We start from the raw sequence: 26521 nt of genomic DNA on the forward strand, positions 1-26521 counted from the left end.
TTCGGAGATCAGCGAGTTCATCGCATTCGAAGTGGTAGTCATCATAGTCGTCGTCATCATCTTCACACACGAACCCAGCATGAAATGTGACAAGGTGGTTTCTTAGTTGTAGTTTTCGAATGCTTGATTCATACGAAATAAGGAGCACTTCGAAACATAATATGAAAATGTATCGTCTACAAAAAATCCTTTTATTTATCCATCCAAAAATACAAAAATAAACAAAACAAAAAAGCGAACTTATCGTTCTCCACATATGTATGTACATTTTTATGCATAGAGTTTGAACTATACGTTTTCACTAGACCGTATTGGGAAGACAAACAAAATATAAACAAATCTGGTTATACATATATTCATAGCTTATTTCAAATAGGCGTAACTTTTATTTGTTAGTCGTTTATTTCTGTGTTGACATACACCACAAACATTAATGCTTCTGAAAGCTAAAAATGCAATTCTATTTATTAACTCTATTAAATGAAATGTCATATGAATATATACATATCTTTTTACTTCTAAACAAAATGCACAATCATTTCTATCACTCAAAAATTGATATGTGTTTTCATTGTCGATATCAACTATTCATTGTTATGATTCAACCTGAAAGACGAGATTTATATAATCATGCATGACTTAAAAAGTGGTCTCTATTAACAAAACGTTTCTTTGCAGCTAAAAATTGCACATAGGTTATGTATCGAAAAAGCTAAATGTATTAATATTAATTTATTACCGAGAGTTGTTTAGTTGTAAAAAAACGGTTTAAAAACCGAAATACTGTACAACCGATCACATTTAATTCTGCGTACCAATAAGGAGTTATTCCAGTGATTTCTTGAACATGATATTTTTGTGTACCCTCCCAATATACAACAAGCAATATAAGCTGTTTTTTAGTTTAAATGCTTTCTTTGTTTTAATACACCTTGTCGGGTAGCCATACACGTGTAGGCCTGATAATAATCTCGCTACAAATTCACACAACAATACACACCATGCACAGAAACATACAAAAAGGACATACAAGAACACATTTTAACAATAGTTTCTTTAAAAATGAATGCTATCACTACATTTTTTCAACTATTAATAGGTAAATTCAGATTTTCATTCACGATCACCCAAAACATGAATATGCCTATCCGTATATTCTTTGCTAACTTCATTCTTCAAACATACACTCAATCTTAGTCTGTTACAATATTCAACAACGAAGTCGGATTTAGCAACAACACTGATATACCAGATATACACTTTGCTATCGCCTACATTCGTTCTGCATCAAAGGTATCAATTCATGTCTCTAGTGTCAACAAACGAACACAGAACGACGAAAACGAATGCTCCACCTAATAACATCATTCTCAAAATGCGGTAAAATTCTGATAGTATATCAGGGGGAGGTTTCACAAAGATCCTAGGTCGAACTTAACTCTAAGTTGGACTTAAAAATTATGGAGAGCCATTTGTAGCGATAAGATAAAATATATTCAAAAGCAAAAATTCAAGTATTTGAGACTCTTCATAAATTCAACATTAAGAACATGAAATCTTGTTGATACTGTAATAGAAAATATGAATGATTTGAATCAACATTTTATGCCTTTTAAAATAACTTTTTCAAAAGATTCTAACGGCTTTCCATAATTGTTAAGTCCAACACAGGATCTTTGTGAAACACCCCCTGGTAATATTCTTTTGCTATATTTTGTCTGTTTTAATCCACAAGCTACGTCTACTTTGATATCTACACTAAAGTCTCAACGGTGCCACAACACACCCCTCATTTATAAGTACCAACGTTTATGGACAATGCACAACGTAACAAAATATCAAGTGAAATACTTGTACAAAAGTAGATTGCTATACATGTAGTACTTTTAAATTCAGTCAATTATATAGAACAAGTTTCAGAGTGTTATACAAAAATACGTTATCTCAGATCTCATATACAAGCTCTCTTGATTTAAACAATGAATTCTTTCATGTCATTGGCCATCCAAATACATACAAAAAGTGTGAGAAAAAATATGAGAAAAAACCCTCCGGTAATTATGGTGTCCTAATGTATAGACTCCCGTCCTACTCATAAAGTTCTTAAAATTAATATGTTACAGTCATTAGTGAACGTATAAAATATTATAATATTCAATAAATGTGTTTGTATCTATTTTGTACTACGTGATAAAGTAAATTTGAAATGAAAAATAGCGATTAATTACTATGCGTGACACATGGTAAAGATCAATGCATTCACGGGCATAGCCTACCCTTGCAATAAATATGTAGTTGCCCCGGTTCTTCAAGCCACGCAAGGTATTAAGCCTCTGTGCGAATGTTCCCGCTGTCGCGTCATTTGAGGTGCTGGTTCTAGGATACAATCCTTAGAAGTTCTCGTAGTGATGGATGAAGGCTGCTCCATCGAACTTGTTAAGGTCTACACATGCCTGCTCCACTCCACCAGTCATACCTGGTGGACCACAGCTAAACACTCCAATCTTTCCCACCTGTTCAGACACAAAGAGTACTCTGATTAGAATCATTATTGAAGAAGATCATCATTGAAGACAGGATTCATGTTATCTAAACTATATAACGAGAGGTGTATAGTATAGATAATATATACTCGTTCACCAAACTATCTTTTTGGGGAGTTTCACTTTAACGTATTCTACAACTATATGGAGCAACAAGTATCAAGTTTTTTTAAATTCTGTAAAGATGACGTTAACCAATCAATAAAATAATCCAGTCAAGAAACGATTTTTAGGTCAAAACGATATGATTGTTTTATCATTTAGTTACAGAGTACTGGTAATTTTTAGAGGATGGAGAAATTGGCACATGGTGCACTATGCATCAGTGGACTAAATCTACCCACTAAGTCGGGATTTTAACCTGGAGTAAAAGTACTATGCTTGGCCAAGGAGAATAATGAGATACTTACACCAGGATGTTCATCCTCTAGTGACTGAAGGAAAGAAGTGAACTGAGGACGTCCGAAATGAGTGATGGACTTGAGACCAGTGAACAGAGATCGGTTGGAGATCTTCTGGAAATGACGCTCGCAGATGTACTATAGGGGAAAGGGGCACAAACAATATTGGAATTAATCAAGGACAGAAATATCAAAGATTATTAAAGATTATGAATATCATTACTCATTTTGTTACTTTGTTATATGTCTCTCCATTAAGACAAGGATAATACTCAGCGTCAATGGTCAATGAAATTAATCATCTTCGTAACAGATGCACAAACTTTAAAATATTTGTTTAGATGGGAAGCTTAATGTATCATACGCATGTGATCAAATGAAACTTTCATTACATTAGAAATAATATTTGTTATATATCTCTCCATTAAGACAAGGATAAACCTCAGCGTCAATATTTACACATATAATCTCTTTTTCGGGGTGTTCAGAGTCGCCCCGAGGTATTTGGAACAAACTCGTGAATAGATAGTCATTCTGCTCACTGAGCAATTGCTTGATTCCTGTTCGGTTCAGTTTAGTTTAGTATACTTTTTTCTTAAATGTTAAAAAAATTAAGAACCAAAAGGTGGATGCATCTATACACACTCATAAATTAAGAAGAAAAAGAAAACTACATCTCAAATTATTGGATTTTTATTTAAAGCTTATTAACACTAGTGTGGCTAGGAGGGATTAGACCACACAGCGAGGTCACTGACAGGTGGCTATCTCATGAACTCAGCTCTCAAATAACATAAGAAATAGAGGATCATGGGAGACCAACAGGCACCGATTGGAGAAGTTTTCTATATAGAGGGAGCAAGTAGCTACAAGTAGGACAGTGGGGCTTTAAGTCCCTTAATCATGATATATTCTTCATAAATCCATAACCAACGCCTAAAAACAGGAGAGACTTACCAGCATAGTAGTTCGGAGGTCGAACTTCTGGAAGAACTGAGTGACGAAGATATGAACGCTGACGAGATCATTTGTGTCATTGTCCTCTACATCTCGAATGATGTCGGTGAGCCATTCGTAATGCTTCTGGGTACGGGTCACCCAGATGAAGTAGACCTGAAGAAATAACAAGGATTAAATGTCACATGTGTCTGAAAAATTCTCAAGTCTCTTTTTTTTTAGAACTTTATGTAAGAAATTATTGAGTTTCAAAGATACCATTATCGATGCATTAGCAAATGTATCAAAGATCCACGTATTTATTATAGTCTTGCTTCAGAAAATCCCCATGCATCGTCCTATTTCCACTGTGATAAGATACAGTATCAGTTGTATTCTGTTTCAAAACATTCAAAATGTTGTCGTTGGTTAATTCAACCCTACACCTCCCCCACCCCCAAATGAACAGAAAATCCGAAATAAAAATATGCACAAATGATAATTTTCCATAAAGTCTTACAAAATGAAGTAAAAAGATTATTTTAAAAAATGAGGGTAATATTAACAGGTTGAATACATGAACAGATAGATACACGTCGACACACTCACCTTCTTGCACGTAACGCGGGCACCGATGGTCGATTTGTTCACGATGTCCTTGAGGATGGAGGCAAATGGGGTAACACCAATGCCCCCTCCTACCAGCACAGCCACCTCATACTGGTACCAGTCCTGATGACCCTCTCCGTATGGACCATCAAGGAACAACTACAATCAATACAGATCAAACAAGAATAAAATAATATGTATTTGGACTTGGTGGGCATGAAGAGTACATGTAGTAGATTATCTGATCACTGTATATTAGACAATTTTCTCACTATTAATCTTCTCATTAAAATCTGGTTGAATGTATTTTTTGGGGTGCACATTGTGGATATTTTTTGGACAACATCAGACGATGGTACTACAACACATGCAGGGTGTCAATTTCTTCTTGCTCAATCATATTCCAGACGTTAGCCCTAATTAAAGCCTGCAGCAAACACAACCCTCACCGTAGCCTTAAATCTAACCTAAAACCCCTTTTCCTTTCCTTTTCTGGCCCTATATCTATGACGGAAATGAAGCTCGGGGCATATGCTTGGTGACCAAGAAAAATATGTACCTTAGGTAGAGGATGTTCGCGCACGACGTTAGGATCATAGGTAGCCCTGAGATTCATGGTCCATGGTCCTATAGCCCTGATGTGAAGGGATAGGTTCTCTTCATGAGGAGCTGATGTCAGGGTGAAGGGATGGTATTCACTGGATGACAGGGTCTTGCAGGCGATACGGACCCACTGTCCAGACTTGTACTCGAAGCCCTGAGGGCGCTTGAACTCAAGCATGGTCACATCTGTCAGTTGAAATATAAGAGGTAAATATTACAAACATTTATTCATATCGTTTCAGCAGCTTCCCTAAACTTTATTCCTGCAAATACATTGGTAGTTATTCCCACAGCCACATCGGATCATTAAATAGCCACCTGATTTGCAAATATAGCTTTTTCGGTACAAAGGAGATGAAGGACTGCCATCAAGAAAGCGATGTTTCATCAAGTTGGTAATGTCAAGGGTCATTTTAAAAGGACATCTTATCGAGTATGCTTGATGTTTGATATTTTCTGAATAGACTCCAAAAATTGTGGAAACACTTTTCGAAACTTTTCCAAGAACTTTGGGCTAATCCCAAAGAAAAGATTTTGACAAAGTATTCATATTCCCTCCCCCTTTGCCATAGAACTATGCTGATGAGGTACCCGGTGGTGTAGCCAGTCAATATCTTGACCCCCTAAGTTCTGTTGGTGAAATTTTCTTAGCGGATGAAAAGAGAGACAATGGTCTCCTTGTACCCCTCGCCCTTTGATGTACCTGATGGTAGGAGTTCAGCGCGGGTGACAGCGATCTCTGCCTTCTTCCTGCTGATACTGACCAGCTTGTCCAAGGTGAAGAGGACGATGGGGCCCAGGGCGAAGTAATGTGTGAACGGAGGTTGAACAAGACGACCAGAGCCGTGCAGGAACATCAGGATGAAGTAGATGATCCACATGTTATGGGTGAACCAGAACAGGTTGAAGACACGGCGACGGGCATACTGGAAGGCAAAGGTGTAAATGACGGTGCATACCATTACCAAGAGGATACCAGTGAAACCTGAACGAAGAGAGAGAAGGAAAAATAGTTATTAAATCATTGATACCTTAGTTATTGAGGTTAACAATCAAATCCATTATAAAACGGACCAATTTCTACCACTCAAACCCACCCACAGTCATCATCTTCTTCCTTTTTTGTTTTTTATAATGATACAAGAAATGAAATTGACCTGTTCAATTTGACCGAAGCGAAAAACGTATCTCTTGTAAATTGTAACATCTTAAAAGGAATAACAGAGCTATCGTGACACACTATATCTAAGTCAAGGAACCGCACCGCAATACTAGTTTAGTATACTTATGAATACTGCGAGGAAAACTGAAAAATTTGAAAGGGGGTGTTTACGTACCTGTGATAGTACCCCAGGCCCAGTAGTGGAACTTTGGAAGCTCATGGGAACGGTGGAAGAAATCACGGAAGTAGCAAGTCAGATCATCAGCAGTCTGGGTTGAGATGTGGTAGAAGTTGATGGAATGGCCGATGGTGTGCATGACTGAAATTATAATAACACAAAGATATTATTAGCACGCAATAACAGTAACAGTTACTTTTATCAGCGTGTTATTAAAACAGATTCTGTAATTTACACAATCGTATGTGTGTTCTCTAAAAACAATTACACACATATACATAGAGCTCATGGTTTTGTTATTTCCTGTATGTAATTGATGGGCAAATTAGACATTAACATTCAGCGTCAATGTTGTATATACTAACTATTGATAGATACAAACTAAGATGTTCCTGTCAAAAATCAACTAGTAAGGATTAAGAATAACCTATTTGCATTGGGTACTTTTCCTTGGATTTAATCACGAATTGAATAAAAAATCGCTCTTACTTGAGAAGAAAAGAGCGAGCATGGCGATTAACTTGTGCATATTTAGAGCCGAGTCGAAGGGGACGTAACGATGAAGGAACGTCTCCCTTAGTTTGGTGATGGTGTTCCTGCACATGGTGACGAGGAGGGACGAGTAGGTGAACATCATGGCCGAGGCAGCTCCACGAGTCACAGACACACCAAAACCAGCAATACGACGAAGACCAGCAAACTCACGCTCGACAGAGTAGTCTGTGTGTTAAAAATTGTGATATAAATTAAGATCAGTGCTATGAAAGCAGATGGAATCTTTTATCTATTATATTTTATCACGTGACCGCCAATATATAATAATATCAAATTTCTTGGCAGGCATATGAAGCATAACGACACCCACTGTTATTATTCCTTCATTTGGACAAGGTAAGAATGCCAATACATTGAATTACAAACCGTTTTATGTCTCTCCATTTAGACAGGGTTAGTTAAAGAATTCCATTACAATGGATTTCTAAATGTTATATGTCTCTCCATTTAGACAGGATTAGTTAACGAACTCTCATTACAATGGATTTCTAAATGTTATATGTCTCTCCATTGAGACAGGGTTAGTTAAAGAACTCTCATTACAATGGATTTCTAAATGTTATATTCTCTCCATTGAGACAGGGTTAGTTAAAGAACTCTCATTACAATGGATTTCTAAATGTTATACGTCTCTCCGTTGAGACAGGGTTAGTTAAAGAACTCCATTACAATGGATTTCTAAATTGTATACGTCTCTCCATTGAGACAGGGTTAGTTAAACAACTCCATTACAAATGGATTTCGAAATGTTATATGTCCCTCTATTTGGCCAGGGTAAAAGGCCATGAACTGTTTTGAGCTATAAATGTTATTTTTCTTCCATGGGGCAGGGGAAGTTTGAGAGTGTTATAATATTGAAGTTCTCACATCCAATTATGTAATAATAGCGGATATCTTTCCCATGACACGAAACAACTACGCACGCAGTAAGCATGTTCACTCACAATAAGCCCTCTCGATGAAGACTCCAGCTAGAACAAGCAAGTAGAGAACAACGTAGAAGATTTGAAGTCGGTTGTTCTCGAAGAAGCGGACAACTGTGTTGTAAGCCTTGCTGCTCTGAGTCTTAGCCTCTTCTTGTTGGACTGTCTCAACGCGGACACTCTTAGACTGGGCACGCTTCCTCACCCCTCCACCACTACCACCAGCACCCTTAGCTGCTCCGTTAGCCTTGGTACTTGCCTGGTCACGGTCCCTATCAGGTCAAAGAGGTTTAAGAGACATTAATGTATACAGATTTCAATAGCATTCAGTAAAAATGTACGGCCTCTGATAAAAACGACGTTGTCTTCTGTAGCCAATGATTGTGCTATGGAATCAGTAGACTGATTCTTGTGTGGTTATGTGAAGAATCGTTCAAACATCTGACACTTTTTCTTTGATCAATCCAATTTAGTCTAATGGAATAAAGCATTCTCTTGTATTCGGTGTCATATTCCTGTATTTGATCAATAATAGACTATTATTGATCAAATAATTTGGACTATTTGTCAATGGCCAAACGGTCTATTCTGTTAGCTTTGTTCCATGGGTTTGTAAAATGTTTCAACTGTGTGATACACCTTAACAACAAGCAAGTCTAGAAAAATCTTCGAGTGTGTATTTGTACAGACAACGGACATGATTGGAAATAATTAGATTGAATTGAATTGAATCGATTTATTAACGCACTTGTAAGCTCGGATAATAGTCTGTCGGGCACGGGAGTTAAGGTTGCCTCTCCTGATGACGGTGGCAGCCCCACGACCAGGGGGTCCAGCATCCTTCTGACCTGCTATCTGCGGAATGTTCCCTGCAAGGGGGTAAACATAATGTGAATGTGAAATCAAAGTGATTCTGATTGATTTGAATTAGTAGTTGATCTTTGTTTATTCAAAGTATCAAGGGGAACACCTCCGTCACACTAAGGCGATTAACACCAGATTGGAAACAGACCGAACATATCAAACATATCAAAATATGAATGGCCTAGAAGCGGGTTAGTTTAGTGTTGGTTTGGAGTCAAAACGGTAGTGAGATTGAGGTGCGATACATGGAGTATCGCCAGGGAGAGAGGTGAGGGTCAGAGTGAAAGTAATGGAAGGAGACACACAGAGAGAAAGAGGAAGAAGAGAGAGAGAGAGAGAGAGGGGGAGAGGTTGATGCAAGTGATAGTGAAGGCAACGAAAGTGATAATATAATTACTAATATTCTTTTATAATATTCAACAGCTCATGATGAGTGGAAGAAAAAAAATGATGACATACCAGCGATGTCGAGTTTAGCATTGTTTAGCTCATCCTTATGTTCAGCCATGACTGCGATGAAGTCGTCCAGGGAAAGTGCTTCTTTGTCTCCAAGGCCAGCATTCTGGAACATATCGTGGATCAGCTTGTCAAGATCAGTCTCCTCAACGCTAGCACTCACCATCTCCATCATAGATCTAGAAAGATAATTTATTACCATCGAACATTAGAACTAGGAGAGCGGTAGGTAGATGAACTCGTACAAAATGGAGGAATTTTAACCTTACTTACAAAATGTCTACCAATTCATCTAAATTTAAAACAAAAATTTGCCAAGTGAGCAAACCTTATCATCTCTAATTCTTAACCCAAGGACATCTGAAGTCAAACAATTGATTAGATTGTTTTGGAAGGATACTAGTTATCTCCTTTAATGGTGTGGATTAACGGAAAGAAAAGACAAGAAATATGTAACTTACTTCAACATCTGCCTGAACTCTTCACGGGATAGATGACCAGACCTGTCGATGTCATACATGTTGAACATCAGTTTCAGTTTGTCTTCAGGTTGTCCTAATCGAGGAAACGGTAAGAATAATAACAAGGTGTAAGTCTCAAAAGGAATCGCTAGGGTTTATCATAACATTTCTGCCAAGTTGTATCTTTCAGCAATACAAAATCCGCTGGTCTAGGTAATACCTTAAATTACAAACGAAAAATATTATGGTCAACCATTGAGATTCGTTTCTATCGGATTTCTGTTTAGGGGCTACATCTCATGACATTCATTCAGGTCATTGTTACTGACGTGATGATGACATTACGATAATAAGAATTCATTCTGTTTTCTCATATAACACTTGCAATCATTCATGGGCGAGGGAACAGGAATATAACTACGACACTATGTATCATTGTAAATTAAAAGGGTTTGGGGATATTTTACCCTTTGCAAAGACGACAATGACATCAAGGAACTCTCTGAATGAAATTGATCCGCTGTTGTCCTGGTCGACGAGCTCGAACATCTGTTCGACAAAGAGGGAGTCGGGTTTCATGGTAAGAACATCGGCGAATTCTGTCTTTGTGAGCTCACATTCCAGGATGTCCTTGGTCTCCTTGTTGTTCAGGCTCTCCAGGTTCTCAGGGTCAAAGTCAAGCTTGAAGGCCTGTTCAGTCACAGAAGAAAAGGTCGATGAAGAAGTTGAAGACAAGTTGGATACAAGACATAATAGCTTACAGAGAATATTCGTATACATTATTAAGTTCATGTATGAATTGTATATTAGTAAGGACACTGCAGATAGAGTTCGTTCTTTCGACTTACGGTGATAGAGTTGAGGCAATGCATTTTAACTTCATTTGTCTCTTTCGACCCGAGTGTAGACAAATGTTTAACATAGGAATAACATCATTGATTGATTTAAGATCTTCAGTCGCCGGATAGATATAAAGCCAGGATATTCTCGAGAACCGCACGATCCCTATACACAATAACACTGATTATAGATCTACAATTACCAAACGGCACAGAACACGGTGTAGCAGTGAGTGGAAAGTCTTGATCTATCAAGCCCTCAAAGAAAACAAAATACATGGAAGAATTCAAAATACAGGGAAGGAAACAAGACAACCTCATAACATACCTGGGAGAAGGCCATCAGGAAGAATTTCTCAAGAAGTTTGGTGCGATGTTCCTTGGTGACGGCAACCTTGAGAAGTTCCTTCTCTCCGATCTCTTGCCTCTCACGTCCAACACCGACCTCTTCACTGCCAAGGAAGGATTCGAAGTCGCTGATGAACTCCAGACGGCTATCGGGGTCAGAGAACTTCAACACGATGTCGTATTCGCGATCGAACTTGACGACCAGGTGACGACGCTTACCGTCAGGGGATACCAGTAAACCGACCTGAAATAACAACGCGATGTAGACGTCATGATTTCATTAATAGGGCTTGCGCTTATAATGATTTATGCAAAGTATGTAACGAAACAAATGCATACAAAGGCAAAAAAAAATGATTGATTGGATTTACAAGAAAGTGTGAGATAGAATGCTAATTCTACGTAAATGATAAAATATATACTACATTTTTACTCTAGTAATGTCAGTCTTTTATCTCACAGAAGCGTCGTGATAGAAGGAGCATAAATGTAGAAGAACCTAACTTAAGGAAGGTCTCGTAGTGGTCGCAGAACAATGATCTTAAATAAAAGCAATCGACGTCTCTGTCCCCTTCACCGTTTTACCGATTTATTTCACACTTTTGTTAATCTGTACTGACGATTTTCTGCAATACTGCGATAGCAACTAGCTTTTATAAATAAATAAATACATAATTACAGTGCTTATATAGCGCCTAACACTTACTTTGTCAGAAGTCTCTAAGCGCTCTACAATAATGCAGCATAATTACAAAGTATAAAGTATAAAGTATCGGTTCTTTAAGCAAACGCCACCTGAGTGCGGTTAAATTTGGGAGCGAAGTTGATGGTGAGGGCAGGGCAAAGAAGTCAGAATCGCAATGCTTACCTTGGTGTAGTGGGTGAGGTCAACAGTTCTTAAGATTTTGTTACCACGCTCATTCGTGATTCGGATCTTCTTTCCTGGTCCAAGTTTGACTTGGACTTGTCTCGATCCTTCTTTCTTACCGCACCATTCAGCAGCTAGATAAATAGTCAAAGCACAAAAAGTAATTTCCTTGTTAATTATAAAAAAGAAATTAGGAACATCGTGTCTTCTATTATAATGAAACTGTCATGCAGTGATAATACAAGATTTTGCTATTCGATGATATTCATTGTTTTCATTACTCTTTTTGATCACAATAATGCTCAAAAAGACGGAGACAAAGTCAGCATATAAGAACTAGCTATTATTATTATTATTATTTGGACAGAGAATAAGAGCGACAGAGAACATGACAGAAAGTGAGATAGAGACAGAATATAATGGTGAATACCACACGTAAATTTTCCAATATAAAAGAAATCTAAAGCACTCGCACACAGACACACTATTCTCGTATAAGGACCAATTACCTGCATAGGTCTTGAGGCTACTTGGATCACGTGACCTAGTTTTCCTGTGTTGTAGCTTGCGAGCTTCCTGGATACTATGCTGCCTGATGTGAGCCAAGATGAGCAGAACAGCCACAACACCTAGGCACAGGGGGTTCAAAATATAACAATTTCAATCACATGTTTATTCATTATCCTTTTTTTTAATATAATTATGAAGACTTAAACTGAGACTCTAATAAAATATAATACTTTAATCTATTCTTCCCGTTGATGCGAAGACGTAGGAATATTGGTGAGACTGAAGTTACCTTTTTTTTTTTACTCCATCTGTTCCTCCCCTTTTCTCTATTTATAATGTCTTGGTCTACAGCTTTTCACAAATTTTGGACAGACAGATTTAGAGCATGTGCGTTTTGGGAGGATTCCACAATGCCACATACCACAGTCAATGTTCTTAGAGAGGTGTATACCTATCTATTGCTAAGAGTATCGCTAGTGGATGATTGGCTTTGTTTTGTTGGATTTCATTCCTCGTCAAGAATATCAGTCACCAGTGACGTTACTCACCTACAACCCAGATACCGAGGGCGAGGAAGGACAGAGCGTATGACACCTCACTACCTTCGAAGTAGTCAAAGGTTTGGAGCTTGGTACAGTTTTCCATGTCATTTTCACTGATGGTTCGGTTCTCCCCCTCGAATGGATGCTGGTCATAGCAAGGATCATCTAGAGACAGAAACAGGGTCAAGGTGTCATGTATTAACATAGGTTTATCAAATAGGTGATCAAGGTCTCAAAGACTTTTTAAGAAATCTATTCTAGGGCCGTTTCATCTTATATTGTAGCGCCTTGTAATATGTTCAGAATTTTTTACGAGGTCAGTGTAAAGCATTGAGATGCAACAAGCTGTTGAGATGGGCCAAGTGAGGATTTCCAGGAATTTTTGATATGAAAAGAAAGAGAAAACATGTCAGAATTGTCGGTTAAAGTACTTTGAAGAAATTGGGAAGCTGACAAGAATGATAACTCTTTTGATGCATCGTTTAGGAGTTGCTTACATAGCTAAATAAATCGTGAGACAGATAAAAGGTGAGTATGACCTCTGACTGGTTGACTTACCTGGCGTGTAATGAAATGGGTCTTTCTGTAGACTGGATCCGTTGATGTTAGTACAGGCTACAATGATATCCCACAATTTAACTTTCTTGATGAAATCAATCTGATCATTAGTGAATTGGCTACAAGAGAGGAAAGTGGCAAACAGGAGAACATAACTGAAACTGAGCGATGGGTTTGAGACATTTTATAATGTGATATTGGTGTGATATTTCAAAGTTAAGAGAAAGATTTAACAAATATATAATTATATAAAATATACAAGTAAGGTTGATAACAAATTTAAACAAAGATGTAGAGAGTGTGACAGAGAGAGAGAGAGCGAGAGAGAGGGGGAGAGAGAGGGGGAGGAGGGGGAATCAGAGAGAGGAAAAAGAGTGGTGGATGTGGGAAACAGAGAGGAGGGAAATTCGGTGACAGAGAGAGAGTGGAGGGGGAGGAAGATGAAGAGAGAGAGAAGAGTGGTGGGAGTGGGAAACAGAGAAGGGGAAGTTCGGTGACATATATTATATAGAGAGAGAAAGAGAAAGAGAGAGAGAGAGAGAGAAGAGGGGGTGGAGGGAAGAAGAGGGGGTTGAGGGAGGAAGATACAGTAAATAACATTTGGTAAAGTAGAGAGTGATGTAGAATTGAGTTACAATAATTTAAACAAAAGAGTCTTACCCAGAGACGTTATTTTCGAACCAGAACCGATCAGCATCTCTTGACCTCACAAACTGATCAAGAATGATGAACCTGAAGAGTTCTCCTGGTCCATTGCTAGTGGTCTCCAATAGACCTCCAGCCCAGATGTCTACCTTATCAATGTCATTCTCATACACTCTGGCCAGATTATCCAAAACCTATCAATCAAACGAAACATTTAAGCCATGATAAATATACGGATGTATTTTTCATATTTTAGAACTCTGTTATCATCATCATTATTTTAGCATTTTTTCCTCTTACGACATGTACAAGGGGCTACTGACTTTTGCACCATGATAAAAATCCCTCCTCCACTTCTTATTGTCTCGAGCATCTTCCTCATTTCGACCAGTTTTACTGCTTTCTTTCTTCAACTTTCTTGGAAATATTGTTGAGCTTTCGCTCTAGATCGCTTTCCATCTTCCAGATTATTCCACCGGAACTGTAGAATCCTTTAAAAAGGGAATGCATTGTGTATTTCACACAGGGCTGCCCAAGTATATGCCGTGCCCTCGATCCGTCCGTACGGTCTCCGCCCCGTCTTTTATCAGTCTCTTATTACGCCTCTGCATTAATTAGTATATGGCGGTGTGACCAAAGTTCGCGCGTGACCAAAGTTCGCTTTCTCAAAAAATCGGTAAGATTTCGAAAATCTGATATCACCAATGGAAAGAGGGTCATAAAATTACCCTGAAACGAAATTTTCTTTAGAATTGGGTGCGAAATTGTGAAAATATTGACAAAAGATCGGCAAATTTTGCAGTTATTTGCGTCCGTTCCGAAAAATTATCAACTTACCGATAAGGGTCTGGAAATCTTCATTTTGAGATCAGAAATCCTAAAAATTGTAAGTAAAGAGTGGTACTAACTGATTGTACGATATCTTGCCTTGCAAATTATGATATTACCTTATTTTTGATGGATCGCATTTTTTGATAAATCAACTGTAAACCACCTTGCGTGAAGTTAGGTCTCATTGTTTTTATGACTTTTTTAGATGCAGCGCGCACGCACGATCGGACATCGAATTTTTAGATCGCGATATCTCCGAAATCCTTCGACGGTAAATTTTTCTAGTTGAACCAATCTGTAGTAAAAAAACTTTGCTGTCCATTTGGTAATAATTGAAATAAATAATCTTGTGTAGAATGTGAGAAATCATAGATCGAATATCACATTTTGTAAGCTGTTCTAAAATGTCCGCGAACTTTGGTCACCCCTTCATACAACTAATGAATGGTTATGAGTTCAATAGTGCGAATATTTTCATGAGTTGAAAGATTAACATTCTATTGAATAGAATTAACGTTAATCTTTCAACGAATGAAAATATTCGCACCATTGAACGAATGAAAGACATTCATTATTTGTTTTATACAACATCGAAGGAGATCCAGTAGAATGTTAATCAACAAATTATGCTTTACTCCTTATATTAATGTTAAAGTTGGAGTCAAGCCTTCTCAATTACATTCAGATTGCCTTCGCGTCAGATACACGCAGGGATACGCGCGCGCACGGCAGAGAGGTACGCAGTCTGCATATAACCAAAAATGCATAGCGCATATAACCAAAAATGCACGACCGTGCAATATAACATCTATTGAATATCATGTGACCAACAATCCTCCAATCAAATGACAAGGATCCACGTAGGTGTTGTATAATATAGTATTAAGTTCGGTGATATTACTATCTAAAACTTCTATGACTCACATCCGATTTGATGAATGTTTCAACACCATCTGCATGGGCTGATGCGTTATTGATTGATTCGAAGGTTTCTCTTCGGTCCATTCCGAGTGAGACACGAGCTGTGTTGTAATCAGGTAACCCATGGTCACGACCACGCTGGATGTTAAGCGCCATCAGATCACGACGAGAAAACTCCAACGGTCCAAATACACGCCCTGGAAACAGTAGAGAGAAAATCATGATGTCGTTATTAGGGGGCGTATTCAGCATGCGGTGCCCCTTCGCGCCCCCCCCCCACAACTATGGTTTAAGCTTAAAAGATATTACTCGTCCTATGGCCCCAGGAGGCACGCCCCCTTCCAATCCAAAATACCTACCCTTCCCATCGATATCTACCCCTCCCCCATCTGATTGTCAATATTTGGATACGTCACTGGCTAAATCCTCTCAGATAGGATGTGGATAAATAAACTTCAAATTCTGCATTCGCATCACGTTAAATAAGGAAAATGCTACGGGTAATAATTGTTTTGATATCAATAATCACTACATTCATGGCTATACAAAACTGACAAACTCTTAACAGGATATGATTCTTAGGAAATATATTGCGCAAAAGGGCTGTCCAGTCTAAGAATTGAGAATACCCAAATCTACATGTGACAATGCATCGCTACCCACTCAATCAGCGTGATGCAATGAGGTATTTAGTTCATATGTTGTTCATAATGAATATCAAAATTAGTTCGATTCAAGTACGGGGATAGTTGTAATTTTGATAGATCAATACGTAAATGTTCTAATATATCTAAAACAGTAATCAGAAGTACGGAAGTTAACTTACTTTGTAGATCCTCAGTAATGATGTTATCTTCTCTCTCGGTGACTTGGGAGGCCATTCCGAGAAGGAATTCTTCGATGTCATGCTCTCGGACAGAGTGCTGCAACCAAAAATATGAAAAAAATTGATCATTACATTCCATTCAAAAATAATTCACTCGTTGGCGCCGTTTCACGAAACCGTTAACAGTTCAGGTTTGCCGACATCCCATTGGAACACACGTTAATTACAATCTGTGTTTAAATGTGATGTTTTGAACGTGTACTTACGAGTGTTTCGTAAATCGCTGCCCCGTTTTCATTCGTGAATCGCTGCCCTGTTTTCATGTTATGTTTTTCAACTCATTGGACGAATAGAGAACTGGTTTCGTAATTCTTAAAATTTGATAACTTTCAAATCTCGCAATCCTTTATGATCATAAAATGTCTTCTTTGGAGATAGGTACTGTGTATTTTGATCGTCAGTAGAACTTGGGAGAACGCTAAGAGCTTAGAAATGTTTTTTTGTTTGACCTCTGATGGACAAACATTGGGTATGGTGCTTCTTAAAATGGTAGATTTTCATCACTGGCTGAACATGAACTTAAACAGAAAGCTAAGGAACAGGACGGACAAAGGAATAGTTTTCTACGTGAGTAAAAGAGCAGGGCACGTCATAATGTGTTTCAGAGGGAAAATAGTGACTTTAGTATATTTTATCAACTATTTCAACTGTCTTCAATTGCGTGGGTGCCAAATCACAAAAGTTTCGCATCACATTTTCAATTTCTAACATATCTCAAGATCAAAACCGCATGACATAGAACTGATCTACCAATGTGACTAACTTACTGTTTCACAGCAATACTATAGAGTAGATCTACCATCTCAGGTGCGTAATTCAATTCAAACCTGACAATTAAACCACTCCCCAATCCCCCTCCTCAACCCCTCACCCCACCCCCACCCCCACCCCCCCCCCCCAAAAAAAAAAAAATCCTAGCCTCTTTATATGACGTTCTGGGGATTTAATAACTATATTATTTGTATCTAAATAGGCAAAGTTCACAGGGGGTTGTTAAAAGCTAGAATTCGTTAATCCTTTGTTAAGTGATATGTGAACGCTCATCTGGAAGGTAACAGAGTCTAATTTATTGTTCGTTTTATTAACCTGTGGGTTCCAGAAGGAGTTACAGGTTCGAACCCCGTGGTTCCCTAGCGATGAATCGAACTCGGCTTGATCTTCTGTGAAGCCTGAGGATTTCATGGTCGAGGTCCGGAAGACGCATTGTTCATTCCTAAAAACAAAACATCAACAAGAAGAAGAAAACATGGAATTATAATTTGATTTACACTTTGATTATAATGATTTATTTTGTATGAAATAACATTAAAGTGAGCAGCTTCCTGAGAATAGATCATTATACTCCGGAGTTTATTGCAAGTTGGCATATGGACCATTGGGTTTTGGTGGCTGAGCCTAGTATCTTGCCGGATTCCTGAAAACTTGTTCGTACGCTCAGTGGATGGCTCGAAATCATTATATTGTTTTTTTTTTGTCTTTGATTCTTTAACACGATTGCAAGGAATTTCGAGAAATAATTTTGAGGGCAATTCGGTTCCCCTTTTCTACTGCCGTTAGAAATCATGATCGGAGTATGTAATAATTATCTCATTTTACTGTTCACTTATTTCAAAAGGTGACACAATGGTATTTAAATTGCACTGGGTTGATTTTTTGAAAAGGTTTGAGATCATGTTTCTTTTAATCTTGATTTGATTTCTAGATTATTAATCTAATTACAATAATAACAGTGAAATAATAATGATCTACAAAGAACTCAAGACCATGTCTTTTTTTTTTACATGTGTCACGAGCACAATAGGCCCATTCAAGTACATGGTAGTTGTTAGTTAACGTTTTGGGCCTTTGAAATAAAAGAAGAACACAAAAAAGGAAAAAAAGAAACAAAGAAAATTAATAAAAGTTATCTAGCTACACACAAACCTGCGCATAACACCAGGAGGGACGAGTGTGTGGCCGAATCTCATCGCGGCCGATTGGAACTCGTGAGTAATACCCGGATGAATGTATCCCTTGTAACCTACATAAAATATTGACAAACCACAGTATTTAGTAAATGTGTACGTAGAGTTACATAGACAATAAATAACAATAACAATAAATTGGATAGGTATCAAATTGAATACGAAATTAAGTGTTAAAATCGAACCCGATTTGACTAAATCATACTACGATATCACCCATTAGCATTAGAGACATTAAAAAGTATAAGTCAGATTTGAAAGGCGCCAAATTCATTTGCAATCAAATGTTCAAAGCACATACAGCCAACAACAATATCATAAGAGTATGTACTAAACAAAATGCAGACAATATGACGTCTATTGATAGTGAGAAAGACGATTAATGTCTTTCTTGCTCTGAGCAGATTAAGATTCTTACCTGAATATTCCACCTCTGCGGTCTCATTTTCATTAAGGTTAAGATATCCAGGAAGCCACTCGTAAAAGACAACACTCTGGGGTAAAAAGAGATCAGACAATTAAATATGACGTCATGAAGCCTTCGTTTATGCTAATATCAGACCTATTTTTTTTTTTAACGGGGGTCGGTCTGAATTATCCTTATACGTGTCGTGAATTACAAATAGAATTACAAATAAAATTTCCGATAGGGCCTATTAAAAAAACTTTGGGTCTTTATTTTCCATACCCTGGCATATTCATTATATAGTATATACGATTCAAGATCATTCATTAACAACATTTGTTATTTACAAATGCAACAACAAACATATTTCAAAATGGATTCAGCTTTTTCAGTAATCCCTTTAAAATAGGAATTAAATCAAATGTAATTATCGAAATAACATCCAGTTTGGGACTACCATCGAATAGACTGGACAAATTATAACAGCTTCAATTGAACGATTAAATTTTAGATTGTGATCTAACTATTGGAAAACACAATTAATGTTCAGTTACACAATCTAACATAATAACAACATAAGTGTCATAAATGACCGTTGTAACTATATAGAAACTCGTTCGGTATGATAAAAAAAAAGGGGGGGGGGGTCGGGCGTATGACACACGCGCATGGCCTTTTGTTGGACGCAGTTGCAATTCATTTACACAATCAAGATAAAATATTGCCAGAGCATATTATGTGGGAGCTCCCGATATTGATGATTATATATACCTGATATGTAGCAATGACCCATTTTCTGGCCTCGTTGAAGATCCTTTCATCTTCCCAGTCTGTTTCAGCTTTGAATTTATCTGCCCAGTAGTTGTGCCACCTGAACCACAGTACTCCGAAGGTCAACAGGAATGGATTCTCATTTCCACGGGGGTTCCCTAGCTCTGTAGTAAACAAAAGACAACATGATTCATGATTCTTTACTCCTTAGGCATCGATCGACTTTTATCCCATCCCAATAAACCTCTTTTGTCTCCCTCACAGTCACACCACTTACAATCTTTAGTTTATTCTTCGCGATGGGCTGAATAGCTGTTTGAAGATTACTAGAAGACTTGTTCCAAAAAAAAACATAGCTTCTAAGAGTTTACTCTTTATTACTTTTTATTTAATTTGTCTGATTTGATATGTATAATTTCCACTTCAGAATATAATGTTCTTAAATAGATATAAAAGGGAAAAGGAAAAGTGTTAGATGGGGAAATGGCAATGTATTCACCTTCATCGTACCTCTATTTAAAGTCTCAATATGTTTCATACCCTCTAGGTTACCTTAAATTTGTCTCGTTTCACTGTAAAACTGATAATTTTTTAGACTTTCTTAAATAAGTGGGAAGAAAAGGCCTTCCCGGAACCGGGACTCAGAATTCTGATCTCCTGCGTGAAGAGAGGGCCAAAGGATATTTGATCCCCTCGTAGTGATTCCAATTTCGTTATGATCTCTTTCCGATTTGTTCCATAATTTTTCACGTAGTGGTTTTAAAGTGAACATCTTTTTTCGAAACCAACTATATCCACAAGCTGAACAGGACCTACGCCCCCTTAATTTTCTTACTAATCGTTGCTATTTCTATCCAGTTGAAGGAATCTACTTACTGAAGAAACGCTCGGAGCGTTGTAGCCTTGCAGCACCTTCTGCGATGGGGTTAGGTGGATTAGCCATAGGTAGTCCAAGGGTGTTCTGCTCGGGGAACTGTGGTTCTCCACCAATCTCACCATTGTCTGCAAGTCTACCATCTTTGAAAGATCGCAGGGCGTCAGCCCAGGCCTTGGTCGTACCGTACACCAACCCGCCATCGAACCACGGTGTGATCTCGTTCAGCTAAGGATAGATACACAACAGTATAATCTCAATCAATATTCGGTGCAAGAGGTGAGACCCGTTTCACAAAGCCTTTTTTCAATGACAAATGACAAATATCAGTGACCAATCTGCTGATAACCAATCAGAAGCAAGGATTTCAGTAGCTTATAACAACAACTGTCATTTGTCACTGGTGACAAGTTTTGTGAAACACCCCCTGATAGGATTAAACCAGGCAGGAGGACGATTCACAATTGATTACAGAGTGCAGAATGCATGGGCAGCATCGTCTGAACTTGAGAAGCGGGGTGGGGAATGCATTTTGGTCTAATATAATTATCTGTGTATCAAGTTGTTGCCATTAATATATAACATCCAAAGATCACTGTTGATGAGCTGATATTATTATGTTCCTTATAAAAATTATGATATGTTTGAGTTGCTGGGTTACTGTTTTCCCTACCTGTTCACGTGGTACATTGGGTGAGTAGCCCGTGTTGAAACTATATCTGGATCGGACGAAAGGCATGATGGAGATGCCTTCTTTCTCCTTTAAATACTCATGACCATCGGGAATTTTGATGTTCTCATACTCCCTGGGGCACCCTCCTCGCTGGGCATCTAAGATCTCTTCTACTACCTGTTGGCCTAGAAGCAATGAGAAAGAATGACACTTTATTAACCCCTTCATTGTTCTTTTGTGATCCTTTTTTTTTAAACTAGCTTGAGCACTAACTGAAGATGCAGGACTTGAAATAATGGCTTTTATATCATTTGAGAAACATTAATCTGCATTTGCCTCTTTTTTTCTTTTTTTTTAAATTTAGGCAAGTCAGTCAGTTTATGACCATTATTGCCGAATAATATAAAAACAAAATTTGAATTCAAATTTACGTATATACACTAACATAATATGCGTGTATATATATATATATATATATATATATGTATATCTTCTTCTTAAGAAAAAACAACAACAAAAACAACAACAACACAAACTCTCGACCCGTGTGTAATGAATATTGGAAGGATCAGCCTTGTCATTAATATTGTTATTATTATTATCATTATTTTTATCATTATCATCATGATTACCGTTATCATTGTTATCCTTATCATTATTATCGTTATTATTATTATTTTTATCATGATTATCATTATCGTTATCATTAATATAATTATTATCATCATCATCATCATTGTTATTATTGTTATTACTATCATTATTACCATTATTATCATTTCTATTCTTCTTATTATTATTATCATCATAATCATCATCATCACTGTATTTATCATATCATCCTTTAATCTTCTACTCAAATGCTTGATTTTCAGTGTCAATCCGAAGAGAAGATAATATTCTTTGATTCCAATATGGAGCCCTGCCTTACCGAAGAATGTCATGAGAGCTGTCCTCCTAAGATGAGATCGTTGTCCTGTTTCTCCTTGCATGGTTGCTTTGCTGATGCTCATCGGATTGGGTCGGTCCTTTCCTGCCATGGCGTATACACCATCTGCGTAGCTCACCGGGAGACGCCTGGTTAGAGGTAACTCTGAAAAACACCAATATTACATGAAAGTGTGTCATCAAGAAATTAATTCTCCCGGATTCAACAAAGAAATTGAGTATTCCTTTCTTTATTTCTGTTGACAGACTGACTGACTGATTAAATGTGTCTTTCTGCATTATCAGAACAATGCAAATTTAGTAATACTTAGCCATTCTACAGAAAAAAAGGTATAAATGAAAATTAAACCAAACACATTTTATTCGATAGCCTTAGTACGAAACTTCTAGCAAGGAAACAGGAAACTTGTTTCCCTTGCTAAGTAATAAAATGAGAAATTTCAAGACAAATTTAATTGGCTCACAACAAATCATCTAACGACGTTGGAAAACGCCATTGAAACCAACAACAACAAGCTATTAGCCAAAATTAGTTAGGTTTTATTTTTCTTGAAGTCATTCTTACCTGCGCCACCCCAGTCTGGATGAGCTAGGTTGTTGTACCAGCCGTCATAACCCTCTGGCTCAGAATGACTATCATCCTTAAAAGCTCCGATTGATCCTGGGGGATAACAAAAAACATGGTATGTCAAATTCGTTTTTAAAACAAACGTACAGCACAGCATATTGTGAAATAAGACCCTTTTATGTAAAAGCATTATCTATTCAGTTAAACCAGACCGTGGGTCTATCACATTTTGACCAAAGTAAATCTTAGACCCCAGACTAACTTCCTTGTTAAACCCGATTTTGAAAGAATAATTAAGCCATCCCCCCCCCCTCTCGATCCTCCTCTTCCTCTTCCTCCTCCTCCTCTTCTCCTCCTCCTCTCCACCTTCTCCTTATGAGGATGATGATAATGATGATGATCATCATCATCATTACCATCATCATAAAGAGCGTTTTATGCGTTCACATTTGATAATTAAAAAAATGGCCCAACGTATGCCTCACAGATAAAATCTGACTACTGGGTTTAAAACAAAATTATTTATATATTTGTAGTTATCTTTTTTTTACCCCTTCTGCAAATTAAAAAGTTTGAGGACCCCCTGTTTCGGCTCAATATCCCGTGACTTTGCTCTGACCTGCCCCGTACCTCTCATTGATTTTGTTTAAAGATGCCTTAAAGGGCAAGTCCACTCGAAAAATAACTTACTTTCAATAAAAGCAGGAAAATCAGACAAACCAATCAAAAAAAGTTTGAGCAAAATCGGATAACTAATAAGGAAGCTATGAATTTTTGAAAAAGTATGTAAAACTATGGAACAATGAGAATCACAACACAATTTGCCAAGATGGTTATCAGTTTGTGACGTCATGTCCTCACAACTTATCAATTGCTTTATATAGTTTAATCTTTATATATTTTAAATGCAACTCGGAAACCCATACGTATAATACGAGAAGCGCTGCCAACATTCGTCTCCCTAAACATAGAACCGAAGATTTCAATTTGACATTCGATACTCTGGACCAAAATTTTGGAACACCTTACCATCTATTCTACACAAATCGCTCTCCTTGCAGACTTTTTCCCGTAAGGCAAAAATGTATTTAATTGCTCGATATTGATACCCTCTCTTGTATTTATGTGTGAAATGATCTTTTGTGGAATTTAATGACATCTTTGTATGACCGATTATTTATTTACTTTGATAACTTGTTGCTAGTACCATCTGTATATTCCCAGGACAATGCTGTCGGATAAAGCTGTTGTCTGTTTGATGATTTTGCTTGTTTGTAATGATATGTACCCGCTGTCTATTTTACAATTGTACTTCGTTATCTTTATGATGTAATCGCAGACACATGTACAGCCCAATTGATGTAACTTTCTCTTTATAAGTGAACATGCCTTCCTATACTTAATTCTCTCCTCTCTTCCTTTCACTATTTTTTCTTTCCTATCAACGTTCTGTTATATACAATGTAATTTTCATAATAATGTCTATAATGTTCTTTCGGTAACTGTGTTAATTTATTATGGGCGTTCCCAACTCAAGCTACGCTTTCCGGGTTTTCGCCTCCTTCCGTATCTGAATTAATTACTGTATACTCTATGTTGAAATAATTGTTACATATATCATGTATATATACATTGTGTTTTATATTGTGCTGTTGAGAAGGAAATAAATGTTAATAAATACAAATACAAAAATCCCATTAATTTCCCTTTTCCCGATTTCCCCATGCCTTTGCCCAGGTTATATCATTTGTATCATATTGCGTGCATGACATTTCACAAAAACTTTTATGAATGTTGAAGAATTGATACTATTTTCTGAATATTGTATTTCATAATTATTGATTTTTATATAAATAGTTTATCAAAATTCAATTCTTCATGATTTAACTGGACATAAATTACTCTTTATTTGTGCATCCACACATAAAAAATATTACTAACAATGTGACTTGGATGCTGGTGTGAAGAAAGAGGATTCTTAGGGTGAAAATAGGAAATTTACATTATCAATATAAAGAAAATAATAAGCGCATAGTGAGGACCATACGTCACAGACTCATGAGTGAGTTGCCAATTTGTGTAGTGATTTTCAAAGTTGTTTATGTCATTAAAATTCATAACTTTCTTATTAGTTATCCGATTTTGTTCAAACCTTTTTTGATTGGTTTGTCTGATTTTTCTGGTTCTATTGAAAGTAATTTATTTTTGGAGTGGACTTGAGCTTTAACGATACCTCCTGTAAAAGTACCTAACATCAGAAGTAAGCAGAAAAAGAATCTTACTAAGCAGCTCATTGTCGTTTACGATGGGCTCATCTTCATCCGCCGGGGTGGTTACGGGAGGAGCGGTGGTAGTGCCGGGAGGGTCAGTAGACGAAGTAGTCTGGGCTGAAATTAGAAAATCAAGATGATATAAGCCGAAATGATCGATCAAATCGTCCTTGTTATCACGAAGTGACGGTAGTGAGGAAAATCGTCACGCAAAGTGAATGCAATTTTTTTTCACTACCGTCACTTCTTGAAAACAGCGACGAAATATCATATTTATTTTCCATGGTGCTTGTATACATGGAATTTAATATAATTAGCTTATACATAAACAATTTTATATAATTTAGAATCCAATAGTGATCTAAAGACCCACTCAGACATTGATTTGTCAATATACACCAATGCTATAGGGTTTTGCTTTAGGGTTCATAATTATAATGGAGCATACCATTGTTGTGACAGGCGAACACGTAATGAGGCAGAAGTGATAAGACATTCCTATTCTTGTTACAAACATTAATTTCGAAATTGACAGCTGCAGGGTTGATGGGAGAGAAGATAGAGAGGGGTAGGGAGAGAGAGAGAGTGAGAGATAGAGAGAGGAGCAGAGAACGAGTAACCGACAAACAGACATGCAAGGGCTACAATCACGACAAGAGAGTCAGAGAGGGAACAATTAAGAAAAATTAAATTAATAGTTGCAAATTATATACACCCTTTCCACTGGATATTGAGCTTTAAGGTGCCATCCACGTTTAGAGTTAAAATGTACACATTCCCATTTCGCTGAATTCACCATCGATACCTGTATACTGTATATATACATATATTTTATTTGTAAACTTTTAACAATTCCTTTGAAAACAATTTATTGTATCTGTAGAACACATTAAAAACATACATTTTCTAAAATATAATTCCGTACTAAGTTTAGTGATTCATGGGAAATGTAAACGGCAGACGGAAACGTTTGTGAATCCACATTTCTGAAAATGCAAATAGGTAGCTGATAGACTATAAGTCATTTAACAATATTCTATAATAAATGTCCCCGGATAATGTCATTTATTTTTCAGATATATTAACACATTAAGCGACAACAATGCTATGGAGATTGCCTGATGTTAGAAAAAGCTTGATACACGACCTTGCTTCTAGCTATTTCATGCATGATATATTTAGAAAAATAGAGAGGGAAACGGGGAAAAAAACATTGGTTGTGGGAAAGCTCAGGCACCAAGAAAAATACAATAGAACAAATTTAACATGATAACGGAAGAGTTCATACAAAAGTTCATATAGCGGAGGGGAAAGAGCGATATTTCATGAATAAACAGAGAGTGTTAAAGATGCCAAGATGTATAAGATGATGTATGGGATAATGTTAGCATGAGAGTCGACGAAACGA

The 26521-nt window shown here is 37.2% G+C and overlaps 1 protein-coding gene across 4 annotated transcripts in view; it reads right to left on the minus strand.

Annotated features, from left to right (window-relative positions):
• Positions 1-170: 170 nt before the first annotated feature.
• The window catches only part of duox1 (dual oxidase 1), a 32976-nt gene continuing 6625 nt past the window's right edge, over positions 171-26521 (minus strand). For 2 of the 4 annotated variants that reach the window (XM_030976269.1, XM_030976270.1), the window contains 30 exons: positions 25126-25230; positions 22841-22936; positions 22259-22420; positions 21328-21512; positions 20657-20882; positions 19781-19944; positions 19022-19097; positions 18563-18659; positions 17726-17852; positions 16580-16676; positions 15757-15950; positions 14017-14195; positions 13357-13475; positions 12805-12963; positions 12256-12375; positions 11747-11880; positions 10859-11122; positions 10159-10381; positions 9692-9785; positions 9234-9409; positions 8659-8779; positions 7932-8182; positions 6922-7152; positions 6430-6573; positions 5796-6077; positions 5049-5278; positions 4490-4648; positions 3902-4057; positions 2954-3082; positions 2391-2513 (listed from right to left, as the gene is read on the minus strand). In XM_030976269.1, coding sequence (XP_030832129.1) covers positions 2391-2513; positions 2954-3082; positions 3902-4057; positions 4490-4648; positions 5049-5278; positions 5796-6077; positions 6430-6573; positions 6922-7152; positions 7932-8182; positions 8659-8779; positions 9234-9409; positions 9692-9785; positions 10159-10381; positions 10859-11122; positions 11747-11880; positions 12256-12375; positions 12805-12963; positions 13357-13475; positions 14017-14195; positions 15757-15950; positions 16580-16676; positions 17726-17852; positions 18563-18659; positions 19022-19097; positions 19781-19944; positions 20657-20882; positions 21328-21512; positions 22259-22420; positions 22841-22936; positions 25126-25230 — 4823 coding nt within the window. 4 annotated transcript variants of the gene reach the window in all.

Source organism: Strongylocentrotus purpuratus, unplaced genomic scaffold (genome assembly GCF_000002235.5).
Source record: "Strongylocentrotus purpuratus isolate Spur 01 unplaced genomic scaffold, Spur_5.0 spur5_scaffold_9, whole genome shotgun sequence".
Lineage (NCBI taxonomy): Eukaryota > Metazoa > Echinodermata > Echinoidea > Camarodonta > Strongylocentrotidae > Strongylocentrotus > Strongylocentrotus purpuratus.